This window comes from Chenopodium quinoa, unplaced genomic scaffold (genome assembly GCF_001683475.1).
Source record: "Chenopodium quinoa cultivar QQ74 unplaced genomic scaffold, ASM168347v1, whole genome shotgun sequence".
Lineage (NCBI taxonomy): Eukaryota > Viridiplantae > Streptophyta > Magnoliopsida > Caryophyllales > Amaranthaceae > Chenopodium > Chenopodium quinoa.
In genome coordinates this window covers 1,394,722-1,413,932 of record NW_018742238.1, presented here as the reverse complement: position 1 = coordinate 1,413,932, position 19,211 = coordinate 1,394,722, and the positions used below count along the sequence as shown (strand labels likewise).

The 19,211-nt window shown below is 41.5% G+C and overlaps 1 protein-coding gene across 1 annotated transcript; it reads right to left on the bottom strand.

Moving 5' to 3' along the window:
• Positions 1 to 18,768: 18,768 nt before the first annotated feature.
• On the bottom strand, positions 18,769 to 19,206 carry LOC110735778. Its single transcript, XM_021915965.1, has one exon. The coding sequence runs from the start codon at positions 19,204 to 19,206 to the stop codon at positions 18,769 to 18,771; it is 438 nt and encodes a 145-aa protein (XP_021771657.1).
• Positions 19,207 to 19,211: the final 5 nt, after the last annotated feature.

Genomic DNA, 19,211 nt, shown 5'->3' with positions numbered 1-19,211 from the left:
TAATGTCCAGCCATTGGACTGGCAGCTCCAACTGCTAAGACTTGGGGAACAGCCCTCAGCTTTCTCCAACGATATAACTAAGGCTGCACAGCCGGCCAAGGTGAAGAATGTGTTGGTAGGTACTTATGATGGTACCATCAATCCTGAAGACCGTCTGATGGCGTACACCAACCTTATGTATCTACAAAGGTTGGATGATGCGACATTGGTGTAGATGTTTCCCGGCCACATTGAAGGGCGTCGGCCAGCAATGGTTCGGCAACCTGCCAGCCGGATGCATCAATAACTTTAAGACGCTTGCATACTTGTTTGCATCAAACTTCTCAATGAATATCCTTGCGAAGAAGACAAGTCTTGACTTGGGATCCATGCAGCAGGGAAAAAAGGAGGGGCTACGCTCATATATCAGGCAATTCAATCTGATGAGAATTCAGATTCAAGGACTGGCTGATGAGGTAGCTTACACAAACTTTTTCAAAGGTCTGAAGGACGGGTTGGCCTTCAAGTCTGACCTCGTCAGAAAGAGGGTGGTTACCCTCCAAAAGGCACTGATGGAGGCGGACGCCTATATACAGGTGACCGAGCTCTGCAACATCAGTAAGCAGTCGGACTCAAAGAAGTCTGACAAAAAAGAGAGTCGACCATCACAGTCGGCTAAGAAAGAAGAAAAGAAAAGAAAAGAAGTTTGGGTGGCTGAATCCTCTGAACAGCCGTCCTAGAAGAAAAAGAGAGAAGCAAAGACGTACTCCCCAAAGTACGAATTTAATAAGGACTGCTACTCCATCCTCATGGAGATTAAGGACAAGGTCTCTATTGACAAGCCGGCTCCTATGAAAGGTTCCGCCAAAAATCGGAACAAAAACAAATACTGCCACTACCATGAGGATATTAACCACGACACCGACGAATGCTATAGCCTCAAGCAGCTGTTGGACTGTCTGGCTGATAAAGGTGTCCTCAAGTCTTATATCTTGTGGTCCAAGGTTACCTTGCAGACTAACCCTGGATAGTCGTCCAAAAAGAAGCCTCGATCTTCTAATTGCTCGGATATGGATGAAACTCCAATCTATACAATAGCAGGCGGCTTCGCTGGATGCCCCTACCATCCGAGGCAATAAAGACTATGTCAGGCGCCTCAATGTTAACTCAATCGACGAGGGACAGGCGTCCAAGGACTACTTCCCCGAAGTCGTTATTACTGAGGATGACAAGGGCAAAATCAGGAGGCCGCATGATAACCCTATTGTCATCGAATGCAAAGTGGCCAACCAAAGAGTTGGCCGGATCCTCATTGACACTGGGAGATCGTCTGATCTCATCAGTCACAAGTACCTGGCCAAGCTCAGGTACAAGCCCGAGAGTATGCACCAGGTCTCTCATCCCTTAATGGGATTTGGGGGTGGTGTGGTACATCCAGTAGGTCGAATAGACTTACCCATTCGTCTGGGCGAGAAAGGGGAGGGACGCCACATGGTGGTCCGGTTCTTAGTTGTTGAAGAACTGACGGCCTAAAACATGATTTTGGGGTGCCCCACCCTGAATGAATCCAAGGTTGTTATCATCCCTTCTCTTATGCTTCTCAAGTTTAAGAGGGATGATGGAACAATCGGCTCCCTACGGGGAGACCAGCAGATGTCCAGGGAGTGTTATCTCTCTGATGTCAAACCCACTGTAGTCGCAGCCGACCCTAGTGGAGAACTACTGACCTTTACCAAGTCAAGGAAGCTGCGCCTGCTCTGTTAGCAGCCGGCAAAAAGAGAAAGTCCAGTCAAATGGTGGCCGAGAAAAAAGACAAGCAATAGCAATCACTGACCGGTCAAAGGCCGGATGAACTCCGTCCCCAGCCGGCTGGTGAACACATGGACATCGTCCTAGATGACTCTCGTCTTGACCAGACTGTTAAGGTTGGGACGACTGCTTTTGCTGAACTCGGTGCAGACTTGCACCACTTGTTGAAAGAATTCAAATACATCTTTACCTTTGAAGTGGACGAGATGCCAGGCATCAGCCCAAATCTAGCCGTCCACAAACTTGTTGTGGATCCTAAAAAGAAGTCGGTAAGGTAAAAGAAGAGGAACCATGGTGAAGAAAGAAGCCAGGCGGCAGCCGCCGAGGTGAAAATATTGTTAGATGCTGGTTTCATTTGGAAATGCTACTTCCTTGATTGGGTTGCCAATGTTGTCCTAGTAAAGAAGCCGAATGGAACCTGGCATATGTGTGTAAACTACACAGACTTGAACAAGGCATGTCCGAAGGATAGCTATCCTCTCCCAAAGATCGACAGTCTGGTCGACTCTACAGCCGGCCATGCCTTGATGAGCTTCATGGATGCCTATTCAGGCTTTCACCAGATACCCTTGTGGAAAAAAGATCAAGAAAAGACGGTATTCGTCACTGATCAAGGTTATTCTGTTATACTGTAATGCCGTTTAGTTTGAAGAATGCGCCTGCTACCTTCTAGAGAATGATTAATATAGTCTTCGTTAATCATATAGGAAGGAATGTGGAGGCATATATTGATGATATGATTGTCAAATCCAAACTCCAGATGGACCATCTTACAGATCTCCGAGAAACATTCGCCACACTCAAGCAGCACCAAGTCATGCTCAATCCCAAGAAATGTGTTTTTGGTGTTGAGTCTAGGAAGTTCCTCGGATTTCTGATTGATCAAAGGGGGATAGAGGCCAATCCAGAAAAAATACAGGCAGTCATAGACATGCAGTCGCCCCGTTCTGTAAAGGAAGTTCAAAAATCAACAGGTTGTCTGGCGGCATTGGGGAGATTCCTCAGTTGGTCAGGCGACAAGTGCCTCTATTTCTTCCAAGCAATCAAGATGAAGACTATGTTTGAATAGGGGACGGATGCAGAGGCGGCCTTCCAAAAGTTAAAGGAACACTTGCACTCTTTGCCAAGGCTCATCAGCCCTCTGTCAAAGGAAGTTTTATGCATGTACTTGGCCGTCTCTGATCACGCTCTCAGTGTCTTTCTCCTTGCTGAAAGAGACGGCTGCTAGCTCCCTGTCTATTTCATCAGCCATGTCCTGAAGAATGCTGAGTTACGGTACCCCATGGTTGAAAATTTTGGCATGGCCCTCTTCATGGCAGTTAAGAAGCTGAAGCCTTACTTCTTGGCACATACGGTCGTGGTCTACACTAACCAACCAATCAAGCGGCCACTGACAACCATGGAATCATCCGGCAGAATGATTAAATGGGCAATTGAAATGCAAAGCCTAGAAATTACTTTTGAGCCAAGGAAAGCAGTGAAGGGGCATGTACTTGACGACTTCATTTTTGAAATGACTAGGCTGGCTGATCTTGAAAATCCTGACCAAGTTTGGAAGGTATATGTGGACGGGAGCTCCACCATGATCGGCTGTGGTGTAGGCGTCATATGTCAGTCTCCTGAAAGGGACAAGTATGAGTATGCACTACGTTTCAAGTTCCAAGCCTCAAACAATAAGGCAGAATATGAAGCCCTACTAGCCGGCATCCGCATGTGCAAGGCGGCCGGGGCAAAAAAATGGACGCCTGTTCTGATTCACAACTGATTGTTAGCCAATATCATGGTGACTATGAAGCCATACATCCGGCTATGATCAAGTATCTACAGGCGGTAAAAGAAGAGGCCGGAACACTTGAATAATTCCACCTAAGTCAAGTGCCTAGGTCCGAGAATAACCAGGCGGATGCCCTCTCCAAATTGGCATCATCCGCCTCCTATGACACACCAAGGTCTGTTTTCTGGGAAGTGATGGAAAAAATGAGCATTGAGGAGGAACCTATTGGAGTCCTAGATTGAAGCTCAACCTAGATGGATGGCATCTGGGCATACTTAACAGACGACACCCTGCTGAATACTTACCTAGAGATGATTGTAATGAAAAAGCATGCATCTAACTTTGAGATTCACAAAGGGGAACTTTTTAAAAAAGGTTATCTACAACCTATTTTGAAGTGTGTTACCCCAGAAAAGGGCCGAGAGGTCCTTGAAGATTTGCATTCAGGGTTCTGTGCCTCCCATATAGGCGGTAAGACACTAGCAAAGAGAGCCAGACAGCAAGGCTACTTTTGACCTACGCTAGAAGCAGATGCCATGGAGATGGTTAAAAAATGTGACAAGTGTCAAAGGTTTGGCAAGCTCATCCATCGTCCAGCCAATGACCTGACAGCTATCCATAGCCCAGTACCATTCGCCAAATGGGGCATGGACATTCTGGGTCCCTATACGCCTGCTACAGACGGACAAAGATATATTTTGATAGCAGTCGACTACTTCACCAAGTGGTTAGAAGCGGAGGCAGTCAAAGGCATCAAAACTAAAGATGTCATCTCCTTCATTTGGAGAAATGTCATCACTCGGTATGGGGTACCCATGTCTATGGTTTTTGACAATGGACCTCAGTTCGAGACGCCTGCTCTCAAGAACTTGCTGGGAAACCAAGGGATCTCTCATTGTTTTGCATCAGTCGGTCGCCCCCAAGCAAACGGCCAGGTTGAAGCATTCAACAAGTTAATCTCTGATGGAATCAAAAAGAAAATTGAAAGAGCTGGCGGCCTATGGGCTGACGAGCTACCGCATGTTCTGTGGGCCATCAGGATGACTGAAAAAGGGGCGATTGGTGAAACTCCATTTCTCATGGTTTATGGGGCAGAGGCTGTTCAGCCTATTGAGCACTATGAGCCGACTCTTCGAGTCATGCTTTATGATGAAAAGGCCAACTGGGATGTCATGCGGCTAGCATTAGATTCACTTCCAGAACGCAGGGGCAATGCAGCCTTGCGCCATGAGATCTATCGTCTGAGACTGACGAGAGCGTACAATAAAAGAGTGCACAAGCGGCCCCTAAAAGTAGGGGACTTTGTGTTACGAAATATGGAAGCAGTCGGTAGGGCCAACGAGCAGGGAAAGCTGACTCCTAACTGGGATGGCCCCTACCGAATCTATGAAGAAGTTAGAGGCGGCACCTACCGCCTGGAAACACCAGACGGCAGGCAACTAGCCAGAACTTGGAATGTAGACAACTTGAAAAAGTACTACTTCTAAGATTTGTATATTATTTGTAAACATATCAATAAAGTTTGCAATTTATTTCAATTATTGTGCAAGTCTCCTCAGTGGGGCAAGCCGCCTGTGCAAAACACAGTCGGCCTTATTTCTTTTAAGTACTTGAGTAAAAACGTTAAGTCCAGATGACTTAGTAATCTGTTCTTTTCTGGACAATCTAATGAGGCCACGGGCCGGATGATCAACCTAAGGCCCATGGTCGGATGATCTTTTTAAAATTAAACTAATACGTCTGTCCCAAAACTTGAGGAGGCGTCTGGCGACATCCATCCGGGTGAATTCGTCGCAGAGAGCATCTCCCATTTGGGTGGCACATTACTCTATAAACCAAAAACAAATGGCCCTGCCGAGTGTTTCATAACAAAACCTCGCAGTCGTTTGACCTGAGACAAAGATAAACGCACCACTATACTGTAAACACGCGTTAGACAGTTAAAATCTAAGTCAGAAACCGCTTGTTATTGCTTGGGACAATACAGTCGGCATAATTTGAGTAAATAGCTAAGCAAAACTTGGCGAATTAAGGGGTACCATGTGGCCAAAGCCGCCTAATTCTTCTACTCACTCAAATCAGTGACAAAGATTGATTAACCCCAAGGGTTCTCATAGTCACTCCGGCAAACTTAAAATGGAACCTAAACGGTGTGAACCAAGCCGCCTGTTTTTTGGCAAACAGACGGTATTCGGCCACTATTCCTCTAAGTTGCAAACACAACAGACGGCCACAACCGACTATTTCTTTTTATTACTCAAGTACAAGTGACGGAGATTGATCAACCTAAAAAGTTCATAGTCACTCAACAATCTACATTTGGAATCTAAAAGGTACGAATGAAAACGCCTGTTTAGGCAAACAGACGGCCTTCGGCCATTGTTCCTATTATTGTTAGCACACCGAGGAAGCTACCTTTATTAAAAACGTCTAGATTGGCGCCTGTTCTTTACAAGCACCAAGCAGACGGACTATTTACAATCAATAAAATAAAATAAGTACAAACTTAGTATATTGCGGTTCACTATAAGGCCGAGAGCCGACTTATGCTAGGTGTTCGCCTGGGCTATGGCCGACTGACCGCCTGGTTTGGGGCAATCACCATAGTGATTTGATTGACCTAGAATTAGTAATACTCAAAAGTATCAAAAATTATAAGCCAATCAACTCACCTTTGAAAACCAGGCGCCAATCGCCCAGGGGCAAGAACAGTCGGTATATAAAGCATTCATGAAATCAAGAGGCAAGCCACATACACTTGACAAAATTCATGAAAGGAAAAAATTTAAAAACTTCAAAATTTGAAGAAAACTGCAAAAATAACCGAATGATTAATAATAATAGTCGGCCTGAAGACCGACAGGAAATGTTGAAATTTAAAATTGTCAATAAACCCCGACCCCTTGGTCGGGTAAAGATACAGAACAAGCGGCACACAGGCCGAAGAAACATGACATAAAAAATGGGAATTCAAGCAGCTGGAGGAGGACCTTTAGTGTTGGCAGCCGCTTTGGATCATCAACAAGCGGCTTTTCTTTATCGGCATCCGCCTCCTCCTGCGGCGGCTCCTCGTCAGCATCCGCCTCCTGCTTGTCCTCCTCTTCCTGGTCCGACTCCCCGAAAGGGAGTCGGACGCCTCATCATCCGCCTCCTCCTCGCCGTCTGCCTGCCCCATGATCTTCTTGTTTTATTGATCACTACAGATGGCGAATTGGCTCTCCCATTTTCATAGCCAGTATCAAGGAAGAGGGCCGCCCAGGTCATCTTCATGATGGCGCTAGTGCCGTCCATCATGTCCTAAACAAGGGCCATCTTCTCCTCTCCAGCTTTCTCATTAAGTTTGTGGGTGAGATCAGCCTCTTGATTCTGCAGGCGGCCCTTGAGCTTGTTCACCCGGGCACGGAGTCCCTTGGCCTCTTTGTTTGCCTCCTTTAGAGGCGTCATCTCAGCTTTGAGGTCCTTTACAGACCTCTCTAGCTCCAAGATCTTCTTCCTGGCCGCCTCTAAGTCCTTCTTGACCTGCAAAGTGGCGGACGCCTGGTAATGCAATATGTCAGTGGTCAGAATCTTGTTTTGAGCTATTTGGAACATAGCTTTATCATAGGCGGCCATGGCCTTCACAGCTTTTACCTCATTATTCTTCTCGGTGATGGGTTTGCGGAGACCATACACTCGCTATATAGACTGCAGCCGGACAAAAACAGTCGTCAGTTTCAGGCGACCAGGCAAATGTTTAAATAAAAAGAGAGAGAACTTTTTTACTAAGTATACCTCGGCAAGAAGAGCCAAGATGGCTTCAAGGTTAAGGGTGCCAACTCCCTTAACTAACTCCTTATCCTCAGCAGGGATAGCCTTCAGCATGGCCTTGGCCATATAAACCAGGTCCGGCTCTTGGGGGGCATCTGCAAGGAAGACCCTGATTAATACGTGGCATGAAAACAGAAAACCAGCCGCCTAAAATCAGAGGACTCAGTTACTTGATGATACTTTGAAGATTTGACCAAATTATACCTCTCGCCGCTTCCTTTTCTCTTGGAGGCCGGCTGCTCCCAGGGGTAGCCGGAGTCCTTGCCCCGCTTTGGGGAGTTCTTCCCTGCCTTTCGGTCGTCTTTCTCCTGGCGTTGCCAAGAGTTGACACATCCCCGATCGTCTATTTTCTAACCTTGGGGTCCGGCTGGGAAGAAGAGGAAGGTCTAGCTACGTCGCTCTACAACACAAGTTGTGGAGTTATAAGCAGGCGATAGATATAAAAAAGAAATGTTGCTAAGTTAAAGTAACTCACCCTGGGCGCCTGTTTGGCAAGCGACTCCTCAGTGGATCGCTTGCCCAGAATGGCTGCGCGGAGTAAGGCGACTGCTTTCTTGAACGCCGAGATTTTGTCCATGGCTTTATCTGCAAAAGATGAATCAAATGGTTAGACACAGAATCAGCTAAGTCTAGCAAGACACTCTAAACAGGCGGTCCCCTACCTCTCGGCATCTCCTCGCTAAGGCCGCAGGCGGCCAGGTATTTCCCATCGTATAACCATTTATACTTTGGGATGTAATTTTGAGGGATGAACTCCATCACACAGTCTTGGGGTTCGCCTGTATGTAAACTTTGAAGAGCCCTCTGTCCAGGATCTCTTCTTTTGCTTGTTGAGGAACAGGCGGCAGATCAAATCCGCATGTTAGGTAAGGTGGATCTTTGTTCCACCTGTTGAACTTCTTGTTCTTGAGCTTATCAGGGTGGGAGACTATGTAGAAGGTGTTCCTCCAATCCTTCCACTTGATCTCTTTTCCCATGGTCATCATGTAGCCTTTATGGCTAGACAGCTGGTACCAGCCGGTACCGCTTGTTTTTGGGGTCCGACTGAGGTAGTTCATGTAAGCAAAAGCTTCAAAGCTTGGCTCTACCCCGTACATCTCACAGCCGACAACATAGCCCAAGATGTTGAACCATGAGTTTGGGGCTAGTTGCCAAAGACCCAGTTGGTACCCATCCAAAATCCTCTCTACAGCCGGATGTAGAGGAAATCTTAAACTAGCTTTAATGGCCGCTTCATAGCAGCCAAAACATTCGCCCCGGTAGCTGGACTTCTCTGGCCAGACTACCGTATCCTCGGCATCCGGCACTGTAAGAATGTAACCATGACCCATTACATGGTCAGCCCTAAAACTCCCCATCTTTTCAGACATGGCCTTACGCCTGCCTTTGGGAACATGGAAAAAGTAGGGGGTATACATTTCTCTTTGGGTTGCAGCCGGCTCTGCCCATTTTTCTCCTTTTTCCACCTTATGGCTTTCTCTCATTGTATGTAACCGAGAGTGCTTCTCCTCCGAATCGCCAGACTGCCAACTGGAGGTGCTGGGCTCAGAGTCGTCGCTCGAACTCTCGGGCAAAGCAGTCGCCTGGCCAAATAGATCAATGATAGGAGGGTCATTCTTAACCTCCTCTCCTGATTCTGCCAAAATAGAATCACTTGGGGTGCTTGGGACGCCTATTGGCACGTCCGAGATCTCGCTAATGGGCGCGTAGAATGAGGAGCCGTCTGAATTAGTTATCCAGGTTGTTCTCTTTGTTTTAGACATGGTGTCCTGCACAGACACATAGACAGTCGGACTCTGGGCAGCTCGCAAAGGGTGGTCCAGCATGGGGCAGGCGGCACTCCTAGTTCTAGATTCAGCCGTCCCCGGTGACCGACTGATCACTAACCTTGGTCGTGCCGGGTGCTTTTGGGCTACCATTTTTTAAAAAATAAAAGCAAAGAGAAAAGTAAAAGAGAACAGGCGGTCACCTTTGAGTAGAGAAGTTTGTGAACTTTTGAAAAACCGGGCGGCTGAAGAAGCAAACGGTCTGAAAGCAAGCGGTAGTCGTCCAAAGTGTCAGAGCAAGCGTCCAAAATTCTGTCTTAAAAAGTTTCTAGAATGTCGAAATGATTTGGACATCCCCTATTTATAGGGGGGAATTTCAAGGGTAAAAAAAAACGGTAAAAACCGTTAGCCAGTCATGGCGTGACACCTGTCACAGGCGCCACGTGGCATGCCACGTCACCCCTGTGAGGGGCAAATGATTAGGGGATTTTTCTCCGCCACGTGGACCAGCCAGAGCCCGCCACGTGTCACCTCATGAGAGGTCCAAGGTGGACCAATCAGGTCACGGCACGTGGAAGGCAGAATTGCCAACTAGGAAAGTGGTCTCCTACGGCCCAAATTCCTAGGCAAGACCCAGTCAGCCCTAGGTTTACTAAAACTTAGTACTGGGAACGTTTTCCAACACCCTAAAAAAGGGAGATGTTCCCCTCTGAGGAACGGGGATTCAGAAATATTTAATTCACATTAACTCACAATCAGAGAAAATCAGACACATGACACCTCGAACTGAGCAATTACACATTGCAGATACTCTCTTAGAATCCTAGAGAGACCCTTTTACTTTCCGCATTTTACTCCTCATACACGCTCTAACTTGATCATCGGAGGCGGAACTCCCACCTATCGGAGTCTCCGTTGTTTTGCAGGTACAGGCCTTTAGGAGTCAGTCTTGGAATCGTAACTCTCCCGCAGGACATCAATAAATCCCGAAACACAATGAACCAAAAAAAGATTATTCATGTTACTATTCACCTACCCAACCTCAATTTATCTTGGGAAATTCTTTCTGAAAATCACGAACTTTTATTTTTTCTCATGGGTAAAGTCTGAAACTTTTGATTATCAATGGTAATAAATATTACTAAGTAAATGGTAACTTAAGTTAAACATTTTGTTATATTAATTTCTTAACCATGGTTTAGCTATTGGACTGCAAAAAGACACAACTAACCCCATTTAATTACCCCACTAATTAATCAATTATGTCTAACCAATAATGAAAAAAAAAAAAAAAAAAAACAACCTAACTCCTTCCCCACCCACCAGCCACTGCCATCCCCCTCCCTGCCGGCGTTTAGTTCCCCCAACCTCTGCTAACGGCGTCCCCACTCCAAAAACAACCCCCCTTACCCTTGTTCAGCCCCTAATTCATTCTCCACTTTCAATTATTATTCCAATTTCGTCAATTATACACTTTGCTGGAAATTAAGAAGTTTCATTAATTATCAGTTTAATGTTAGTTGAAGACAAGTTTCCTTCAATTGGAGAATGAAGATGCAGCAGCAAAGTGCTAATTGTTGGTGGTAGTTGGTGTCGTATCAGCCGAATCGGTTGAATATGCGGTGATCCGCGATGACGAACTCGCTGGTGTGAATCGGTACTGTTGAAGGTGGTGAGAATTAGCGTTCTTGCGACGTTAATCGTCCTTGCGCGCACCAGCAATGGTGGCGATCCGATGTAGATGGCGGAAAATCCTTGAATTTATTTAGGGTTCGGGAACAGGGGGAGGGAGTGCTCGTTTTGGGATTGGGGTGTCAGTGGTGGGGGTCTTCGGCGAGGGAGGGGGTTGAGATGCCGTCAGCCGGGCCGAGCTGAGCGCCGGCAAGGGGAGGGGGGCTAGCGGTTGGCTGGTGGCTGAGGAGGGGTTTGAATTTTTTTTATAAATAATTAGAAGGGTATTAATGCAAATCCATTGTTACTTAACCCTGGTTAATCATTTAATGATGTTTTATTATCATCATTAATGTTACTATTTGCTTAGTAATATTAATTATTGATTATCATTGATAATAAAAAGTTTCAGACTTAACCAATAAGAAATAATAAAAGTTCATGGTTACCAAAGAGAATTTCTCATTTATCTTTTACTAAAAATTAAAATACATACATAATTCATAATCTATTAATCTCATGTGATACGTAATTGATTATTATTACCGTTATTATTACCGAAATTATTAGTTACGCTTAGTATTAGGTAATTACGATTAGCGTTATTTGCGTTCAAAATTAGCTAAAACTATCGTAATTAGCGTTGTTAATTGTTTACGATTAGCATAATTAGCGTTATTAATTAATTCGTTAATTTAAATGCGGAATACAATTTTTTTTATTAATTGCAGGTGCATTAGACATAACACATACTTAACCATTAATAGAATTGAAATCTAATTGTTATTGTTCTCGTTACGCCTAAATTTCCTCCAAATGTGCTTAACCAAATCGTGTTTTAATTGCAAGTGAGCTTGTGGATCTTCAATCTCTGTTCTAAGTATATGTTGATGTCTACCACACGCTTATTACGATACTTGAAAGCATCCTCATTGGAACCACTTTGGTTGTCAATGCAGTGAAACGTGTCGGAATTGTTTAAACACGTATCTCGCTTATCTTCAATGATCATGTTGTGCAATATGATGCACGATAACATAATCTTGTGAAATATTTTCTTGATGTATAGGATATTGGGGGGAGTTGAAAGACAATTTTCTTAGCATATAGGATAATTGGGTGGATTTTGTTGTGGATTTTTTTGATTTTGCGCTTTGTTTGAGGGTTTGGATTATTAAAATTATAATTAGGAATATTTGGATCCATAATTTTTAATTTTTTAGGCTAGATTTGTGAAAGAAATTAAATTAAGATACTAATTGTTTTTTGGGTTTTTCTAAGCTATGCCCCTAAACTTCTTCGGTTTCTAAGCTGTGTCCATGCTTTTTCAAACGTGTAAGTTGTGCCCTCAACCTCGCTTTTTTTTAATTAGAAATAACCTTTGACGTTAACATTAATTAACGGACGTTAGGGTTTGTTAATTTTCGTTGCTAGTTACTTATTAAAAACATTAAAAAAAAAATTACAAAAACAAAAACATAAAAAAAAAAAAACAAAATTACCCCAGCACCAAACCCTAACCCCTCCCCTAAACTCGCCCGAAAACTGGTCGGCACTCCACCTTAACCACCTAAACTGGCCGGCCAGTACTATACCTCCCCATCTCATCCACACCCAAGCCCCTCCCTTTCCCCTAACCCCCGCTACATCCACTTTCTTTCTCGAAACCCCAACCAACCGACCACCCTCATTCCTCCGTTAAACCACCACGAAACAACCCCCAACTCCCTTTCCCACACCCCAAAACGACGAGGGAAAGTCGTTTCGAGGTGGGGGAAGGGATTGTTGGTTGTTTCGCGATGGTTGGTGGTCGATTTTTCTAGGCTGGTCGGTTTTCTGGGCTGGGTTGCGTCACGTGGTCGTGTTCGTGGAGTGTTAAGGAAGGAAGGAGGGCGAGGGGGAAATGGCGGGGCTCGCCGGCGGGAGGAATTTTTTGGGCGAGGGTGGACAGACAGTTGCCGGCGGCGACGACGTGGACTGATGGACTGGGTTGTGGTGGTGGGAGGGTGGTTGGTTTTTTTCAAATCAATTCTTAATTAAGTTTTAATTATTTTATTTTCTGATTTTTTAATTTTTTTTTAAGTGTTAGACCAATTAGAACAGGACACGTGTCAAATTATTAACGCTTCTTAACTTTCGTTAACGGATATGGCTGTCAAAGGATATTGTTCGTGAGGTGGAGGGCACAAATTATAACTTTGAAAAAGCATGGGTACAGCTTAGAAATTCAATAACTTAGGGGGCATAGCTTAGAAAAACCCTTGTTTTTTTTAAGAAAAAATAGATATGGTATCAAAAAGTGGTAATTTTTGAGGTTGTCGAAACTATATCAATATGGGTGTCTATTTATAGAGAATGAAAAAATACGACCATTGGTAATTTTTTTCTTAAATAATATGTTTAAACTTATTAACTTTACAAAAATTGTAACGTTAACAACCATTGGAGATCCAAGGGCATGCATGAGGACACATGGCAAGCTGCTACATGCTGTATGTGTAAGCGATTTACCCCTTTTTCTTTTCATATTTTTTAAAAAAAAACGTCATTGACAAGTTAATTTTACAAACGGTTTGGTTTTCCAAACCATTCATATTTGTTCATGCTACTATTCCTCATCACCTCACTTTTTTACATTATTTTATTCAAATAGTAACACAAATAGTTTTATTTGTTCATTGTTAAGGATGCTCTAAGAGTATGACCAATGGTTTCTCTCTTTAGGTGGGCAAGAGGAGAAAATAAAATATAGTTAAAATAATATAAAAAACTTGTTTTGAGAAGAGAGAAAGCATATGCCCAGTTCAAGCTCATGACCTTTGGCTTTGGATGGGCACAATTTCTGAGTTTGCCACTTGTCACGATTTAATTGGTCCTCAGTACTTTAATTTTTTTGGTTTGCAATGTTGTTGTTTCACGTAAGATGTAATTCAATAATAGAACTACTTTTAGGAATTATTTTGACACGTGGGCGGCTATTATGACTTTGTTGATATTGATCCAAGGGCTTAAATTTAGCAAGATTTATTAACCTTGCAAATTTTGTAACGGTTGTAATTTTTAAAATACAAAATAAAATAAAATAAAATAAAATAAATCCAACAACTGTATTTTTTTTTTGCCCATAAAATGGGTCTAATTTTGATCTATTTTCACACAATTTCTTTTTTTACATAAATTAATACTCTCATTTTTAGTAATTAAAATCAGTTCAATTTCAAGTTAGTGAAAATAATATTCTTAGGGGATGAATAATTAAAATGAAAATTTTGCGAAGAATTACCATTTAAATAACGAGTTTTGAAAACAACTACCATTTAAAACTTTTGTTTGAAAAAACTACCACAAAAACATAAAAAGTTTGAGTAGCACTACCTTGAATATTTTCGGCAAGAATCTTTGGCTGTGGGGCCCACCATTTAGTATTTCCCTTCTAAAATTCTTTCTCTCTCCTCTATTTATAACTACTAATCTTCGTTTTCCCTTTTTTGCTTATGTTAAAAAAAGTAAAACCATAATCTCTTGATTTCAATCAATTTAGGGTGATAAAAGAAGCAAAATTGTTTGGCGAACTCAAGTCAAGGTAATGTATATCTAATTTCGCATTGTAATTGACACAATTTCTCAATTGAATCTTCAAATTAGGGTTAATGGTAAAAAAAAACTGAAATTGGGGGTTTCTAAAATTGGGAGATTTGGGGCAATTGTTCTGTATCATCCAATCCAGGGTTCATTACTCATTATTTTTTATTTATTTGCAGCAATTAATTGACTTTAACCATGTCTAATTCCTCATGTCAATCAGTTCGTCCTTTCCCTTTAAAAAGCTTTTGCGAAATTGCCCCAAAAATTGTGAATGAAATTGCAAGAGAAAGAAAGAAATGGAAGGTCGAAAGGGGGGGAATATTATCTGAATTACAAAGATGATTAGATGGAAAAGAGTGAATGAGGGTGGATGAATGAAGTTAGGCGGGAAATTGATGAGAAGAGAGATAGGTAGCTGAGCCTAGATTAAATTAGGGGTAAATCCATCATTTCAAGTGGGTTTTTAGGATGGAAATACTAAATGGTAGGCCCCACAGCTGAAGATTCTAGGGGTAAATCCATCATTTCAAGATTCTAGCTGGAAATGTTGTCAAGGTAGTGCTACTCGAACTTTTTATGTTTTTGTGGTAGTTTTTTCAAAAAAATAATTTAAATGGTAGTTGTTCTCAAAACTCGTCATTTAAATGGTAGTTCTTCGCAAAATTTCCATTAAAAATCCTAGAGAAAAAAAAAATCCCACAAAATCCGAAAAATCGTCACAAAATAATCCAAATGTTCAATCTTCTAACTTTCCCATTGATCTCAACTCTAATGTGGACCTTACACACAATATTCTAGTTATACTCCGCAAAATATAAATTTCTCAAATCTAAATACTTTTACATAATTCCCTCCACGGCCACCACAAAATCCAAACTTCTCATATTGTCAAGACGGTTTTCCATCTACTAATTTTTCATCTTTTATGATTTTTCAATTCTCCAAAGATGAATCCACTTTTCCTACCTCATAACATTTCACCCTAACATAACGTGAAGCTGCATTTCCAAATTTTGATTGTTCATATACGTCGTATGCACCATCAGATGACGGTGATGATGAAGAAGAAGTGGAAGAAGTTGAAGAAAATGATAAAGTTGATGAAGGAGCTAATCAAGATAGTCGAAGCAGATTTTGGTCAAAAGCCAAAGAAGTTGTTCTACTGAAATGCTGGCTTGAGGTTAGTCAAAATAAAAAACTAAAACCAACAAAAAAGCGGATGTATTTTGGAAAAAAAGGAACAAATGTTTGATAATGTTCGATTATATAAAAAAAAGTGTTTTGAAGAAGTTATTGATGGGGTTACACAAGCAGATTTATTGAAGGTTAGAGGTTTAAAGCAACTTAGATGTCGATGGAGAAGGATAAACACTTCATGTTCTAAATTTTCTGGGTCATTTGCTGGTGATGAATCTAGAAGGGAAAATGGTGAGAGTGATGAGGATGTTATGAAGACAGCGACATATAAGATCTATGTTGCCGACAAAACAAAGATAAAATTGATGTCTAAAACCTTCCATGATCAATATGCTTCGGATATTCTAACTCAACATGTTGCTTGGAAGCCAATTGAAAATATATATTGCTGGCAATTGCAAGCAGAAAACATCCACTCAAGGTAGCGACTAAAAAAGAATGAGGATCAATGAAGCTGGTAACTACTCATCATCAACAAACCCAGAGACACCAACCAGTGGTGATATTGGGTGTTCCAGCTTCCCTTCAAGCAATGAATCCAGCAAACAAAAGGTAAAAGTAAAATGGCGAATACGCCATCAAAAGCATGGCAACATTTGTTGGACACAATCCAAAACATAAACCTAACACAACAAACTGAAACAGAAATGGAACTTACAATATTGAAGTACCAGATAGAAAAAGATGTAGAGTTGTTTCAAGTGGAAAGGGAAAAGACTCGGTTAGAAAGGGAAAGAGAAGCAAGAAAGCAAAGGAAAATTAATATGGAGTTGTTCAAACATCTTGATTCAAAGCCATACTTATCTGAAGCAGATCAGGAGCTGAGGAATAACTTGTTGAAGAAGTTATTTCCATCAGATTAGTTCATTAGTGTTCGCTTTAAGTTATTGTGTTTGGTTCTAATTAGCTATGTTTACCATTGATGTATTTCCTTTTTTTCGCAATTAAGTTTATGTTCAAGTGTGTTAAAGGTTGTTTTATTGTATTGTCGTTTTTTTATTATTAATAACAGTTTTATCAATGGTATTGTTCTTTCTAAATCAGTAAAAATAGTTTATTCAATCACTGCACAAAGAATATATTATTTTATGAATAAGTATAATGCACTGATATGCGTATCGCTGCTAGTATCAATTATTTTCTGAAAAAGTACGGTGCATTGATGTATGTATCACTGCAAAAAGTATCAATTATTTACTAAAAAAACTGGTGCATTGATTTACATAACACTACAAAGGTATCAATTATTTTTTGGAAAAATATATACCGCCATTGATGTACATATCACTGTAAAGTATCAATATATGGTGCATTGATGATACACTACAGAAAAGTATCAATATACAAGCATCTTTGTACACATAAATGATCACAAAAAAACAATTGATATGACTTATGAATGGAAGACATTTATTGTTCTGAATAATGTAATTATTGTGTGTACGGATTTGTTTTGATAGCATACATACACCATTGTGCTGTAAAATGGTTTATATGTATTTGCATATCATTTAACCTTATATTCTTAAATTAAACTGTCTTTCATAAAATATGTCTTCAGAGGAAACTTCTAACTCTTCTATTTCGTCTTCCAATTCTTAAAATTCTGAAAATGTTTCCAACCTACTAACCCAATTATCGAATGATAGTTATGATGAACGTTATGAAAGGCGTAAACAAGCAAATTGAGTTGTTGATCAAATGATTGATCAAGTAATGATGTCGAATCCAGTTGAAATATATCAAGCTTTAAATCAAATTCTGAGGGCACCAAGGAAGCATGTTGAAAGAATCGTGAAGATGGACAAGCTCATTTATGGACGACTACTTTGCAGATCCTCCAGTGTTCCCTGCACATTCATTCTGTCAAAGATTTCGAATGAGGAAACATGTCTTTCTCCGTATAAAAAACACCACTTTGGAAGAACGTCATTATTCTTTCAACAGAGGCAGGATGCTATTGGTAGATTTGGTGCTTCAACATTGCAGAAATGCACAACGGCTACGAGGTCAATAGCATACAGCACCTCTGCTTTTGATTATATGGTTTTGATTCTTTCGTTTTCTTGGGTCACTAGCCATCCGCCAAGAGTTTTGGGTTTAATATCGATATTTTTAGCAATAAATCTATTTGGCCCATACCCAAACTGAAGTTTTTATTTAAGAAAAAGTGGACCTCACTTGATTTAAGACACTTAAAATGTGGTTGAGAGTACTTTAATTAGGAGTATATTAATTAAATGGACCATGAGCTTTAAACATCAATCAATCAATCAAAGTCTTAATCCATAAGTGGGGTCGACTACGTGAACCAAAAGTGATTATTCCGTGTAGTCATCAACAAAAATCTTTCTCCTCCATCCCTTACGATCCAATGCCTCATCCTCATGCATGCAAATCCATAGGCTTAATATCCTTCCTAACTCCTTCCAACCAAGTCATTTCCGGTCTCCCTTTCCCTCGTTTAACCTCTCTATGGTCCCACTCTTCGTACCGGTGCCCCTTCGGGTCTCCGTCTTACATATCCAAACCAACACAGGCGATTTTCCTCGGACCATGAGCTTTAAATAAGGGTAATAAAATACAATTTTGACCCAAAAACTTTTTAATTATAGTATGTTGCAAGTATTATGCATTTTAGGAAAGTGTTGCAAGTATTAAAACATAAGAAGTTTATACGTAGTAATTGTTGAAAAATAACACAAATTATAATATTACTTTAATCTATATTTACTTAGTATTTAAAACATTGTGAATGATGCAAGCATTATGAATGATGAATTGGTGAGTGAGGATGTCTGGCGTAGAATTTGGAACATGGATGCTCCACCAAAGCTTCGCCATTTTATGTGGAAGGTGTGTAAAGGTCAGCTTGCTGTGAAAGAAAGACCCCACTATATGCTCATTATTGTTAATGATACAAATTGTTCTCTGTGTGGCTTATCTTGCGAAACGATTATGCACTCCCTATTCTATTGTACTGCTACCAGAGAAATTTGGAATGAATATCACCTGAAGGACAAAGTAGAAGCTGCCCCAAATTCTTCTTTTTGTGATTGATGGCAATGGCTCATGCATGAGCTTTCTCCTAGTGAACTAAGGCTGACTGTAGAGCTGCTTTGGGCAGCTTGGAGATGTCGCAACTTGGCTATCTTTGAAGGTAAACAACCATGTGCTGTGCTAGTTGCTGTAGGCTTCACAAATATGTTGAAGAGACACAGTGTTATATACCCGTCTAACATGAGAAAAAATACAATCATTGAAATTAAAGCTATCACTCTTCACATCTTCAATAACTAGGTGAAAAGGCGTGACCCCATTGCTTTTGGTTTTAATAGCATGAACAACCTCTTGCGCATCACTCTCTATCCAAATATGGCTATACTCGAGTCTCCTTGCTAGCTGTAGAGCATATCTTACGGCCTGAGCTTCTGCAATCTCTGCTTGGGTCAGGTGGATTCTCTTCACAGCAGCCGCAACCAACTCACCCCTATGGTCTCTAGCAACTACCCCCAACCCCGCCCATCCTACACTTGGGACATGGCCATCAACGTTTAGTTTAATATAGTTTTGGGGTGGCAGGACCATGATGTAGCAGCAGGGGTGACGTTCAGCCATAGTAG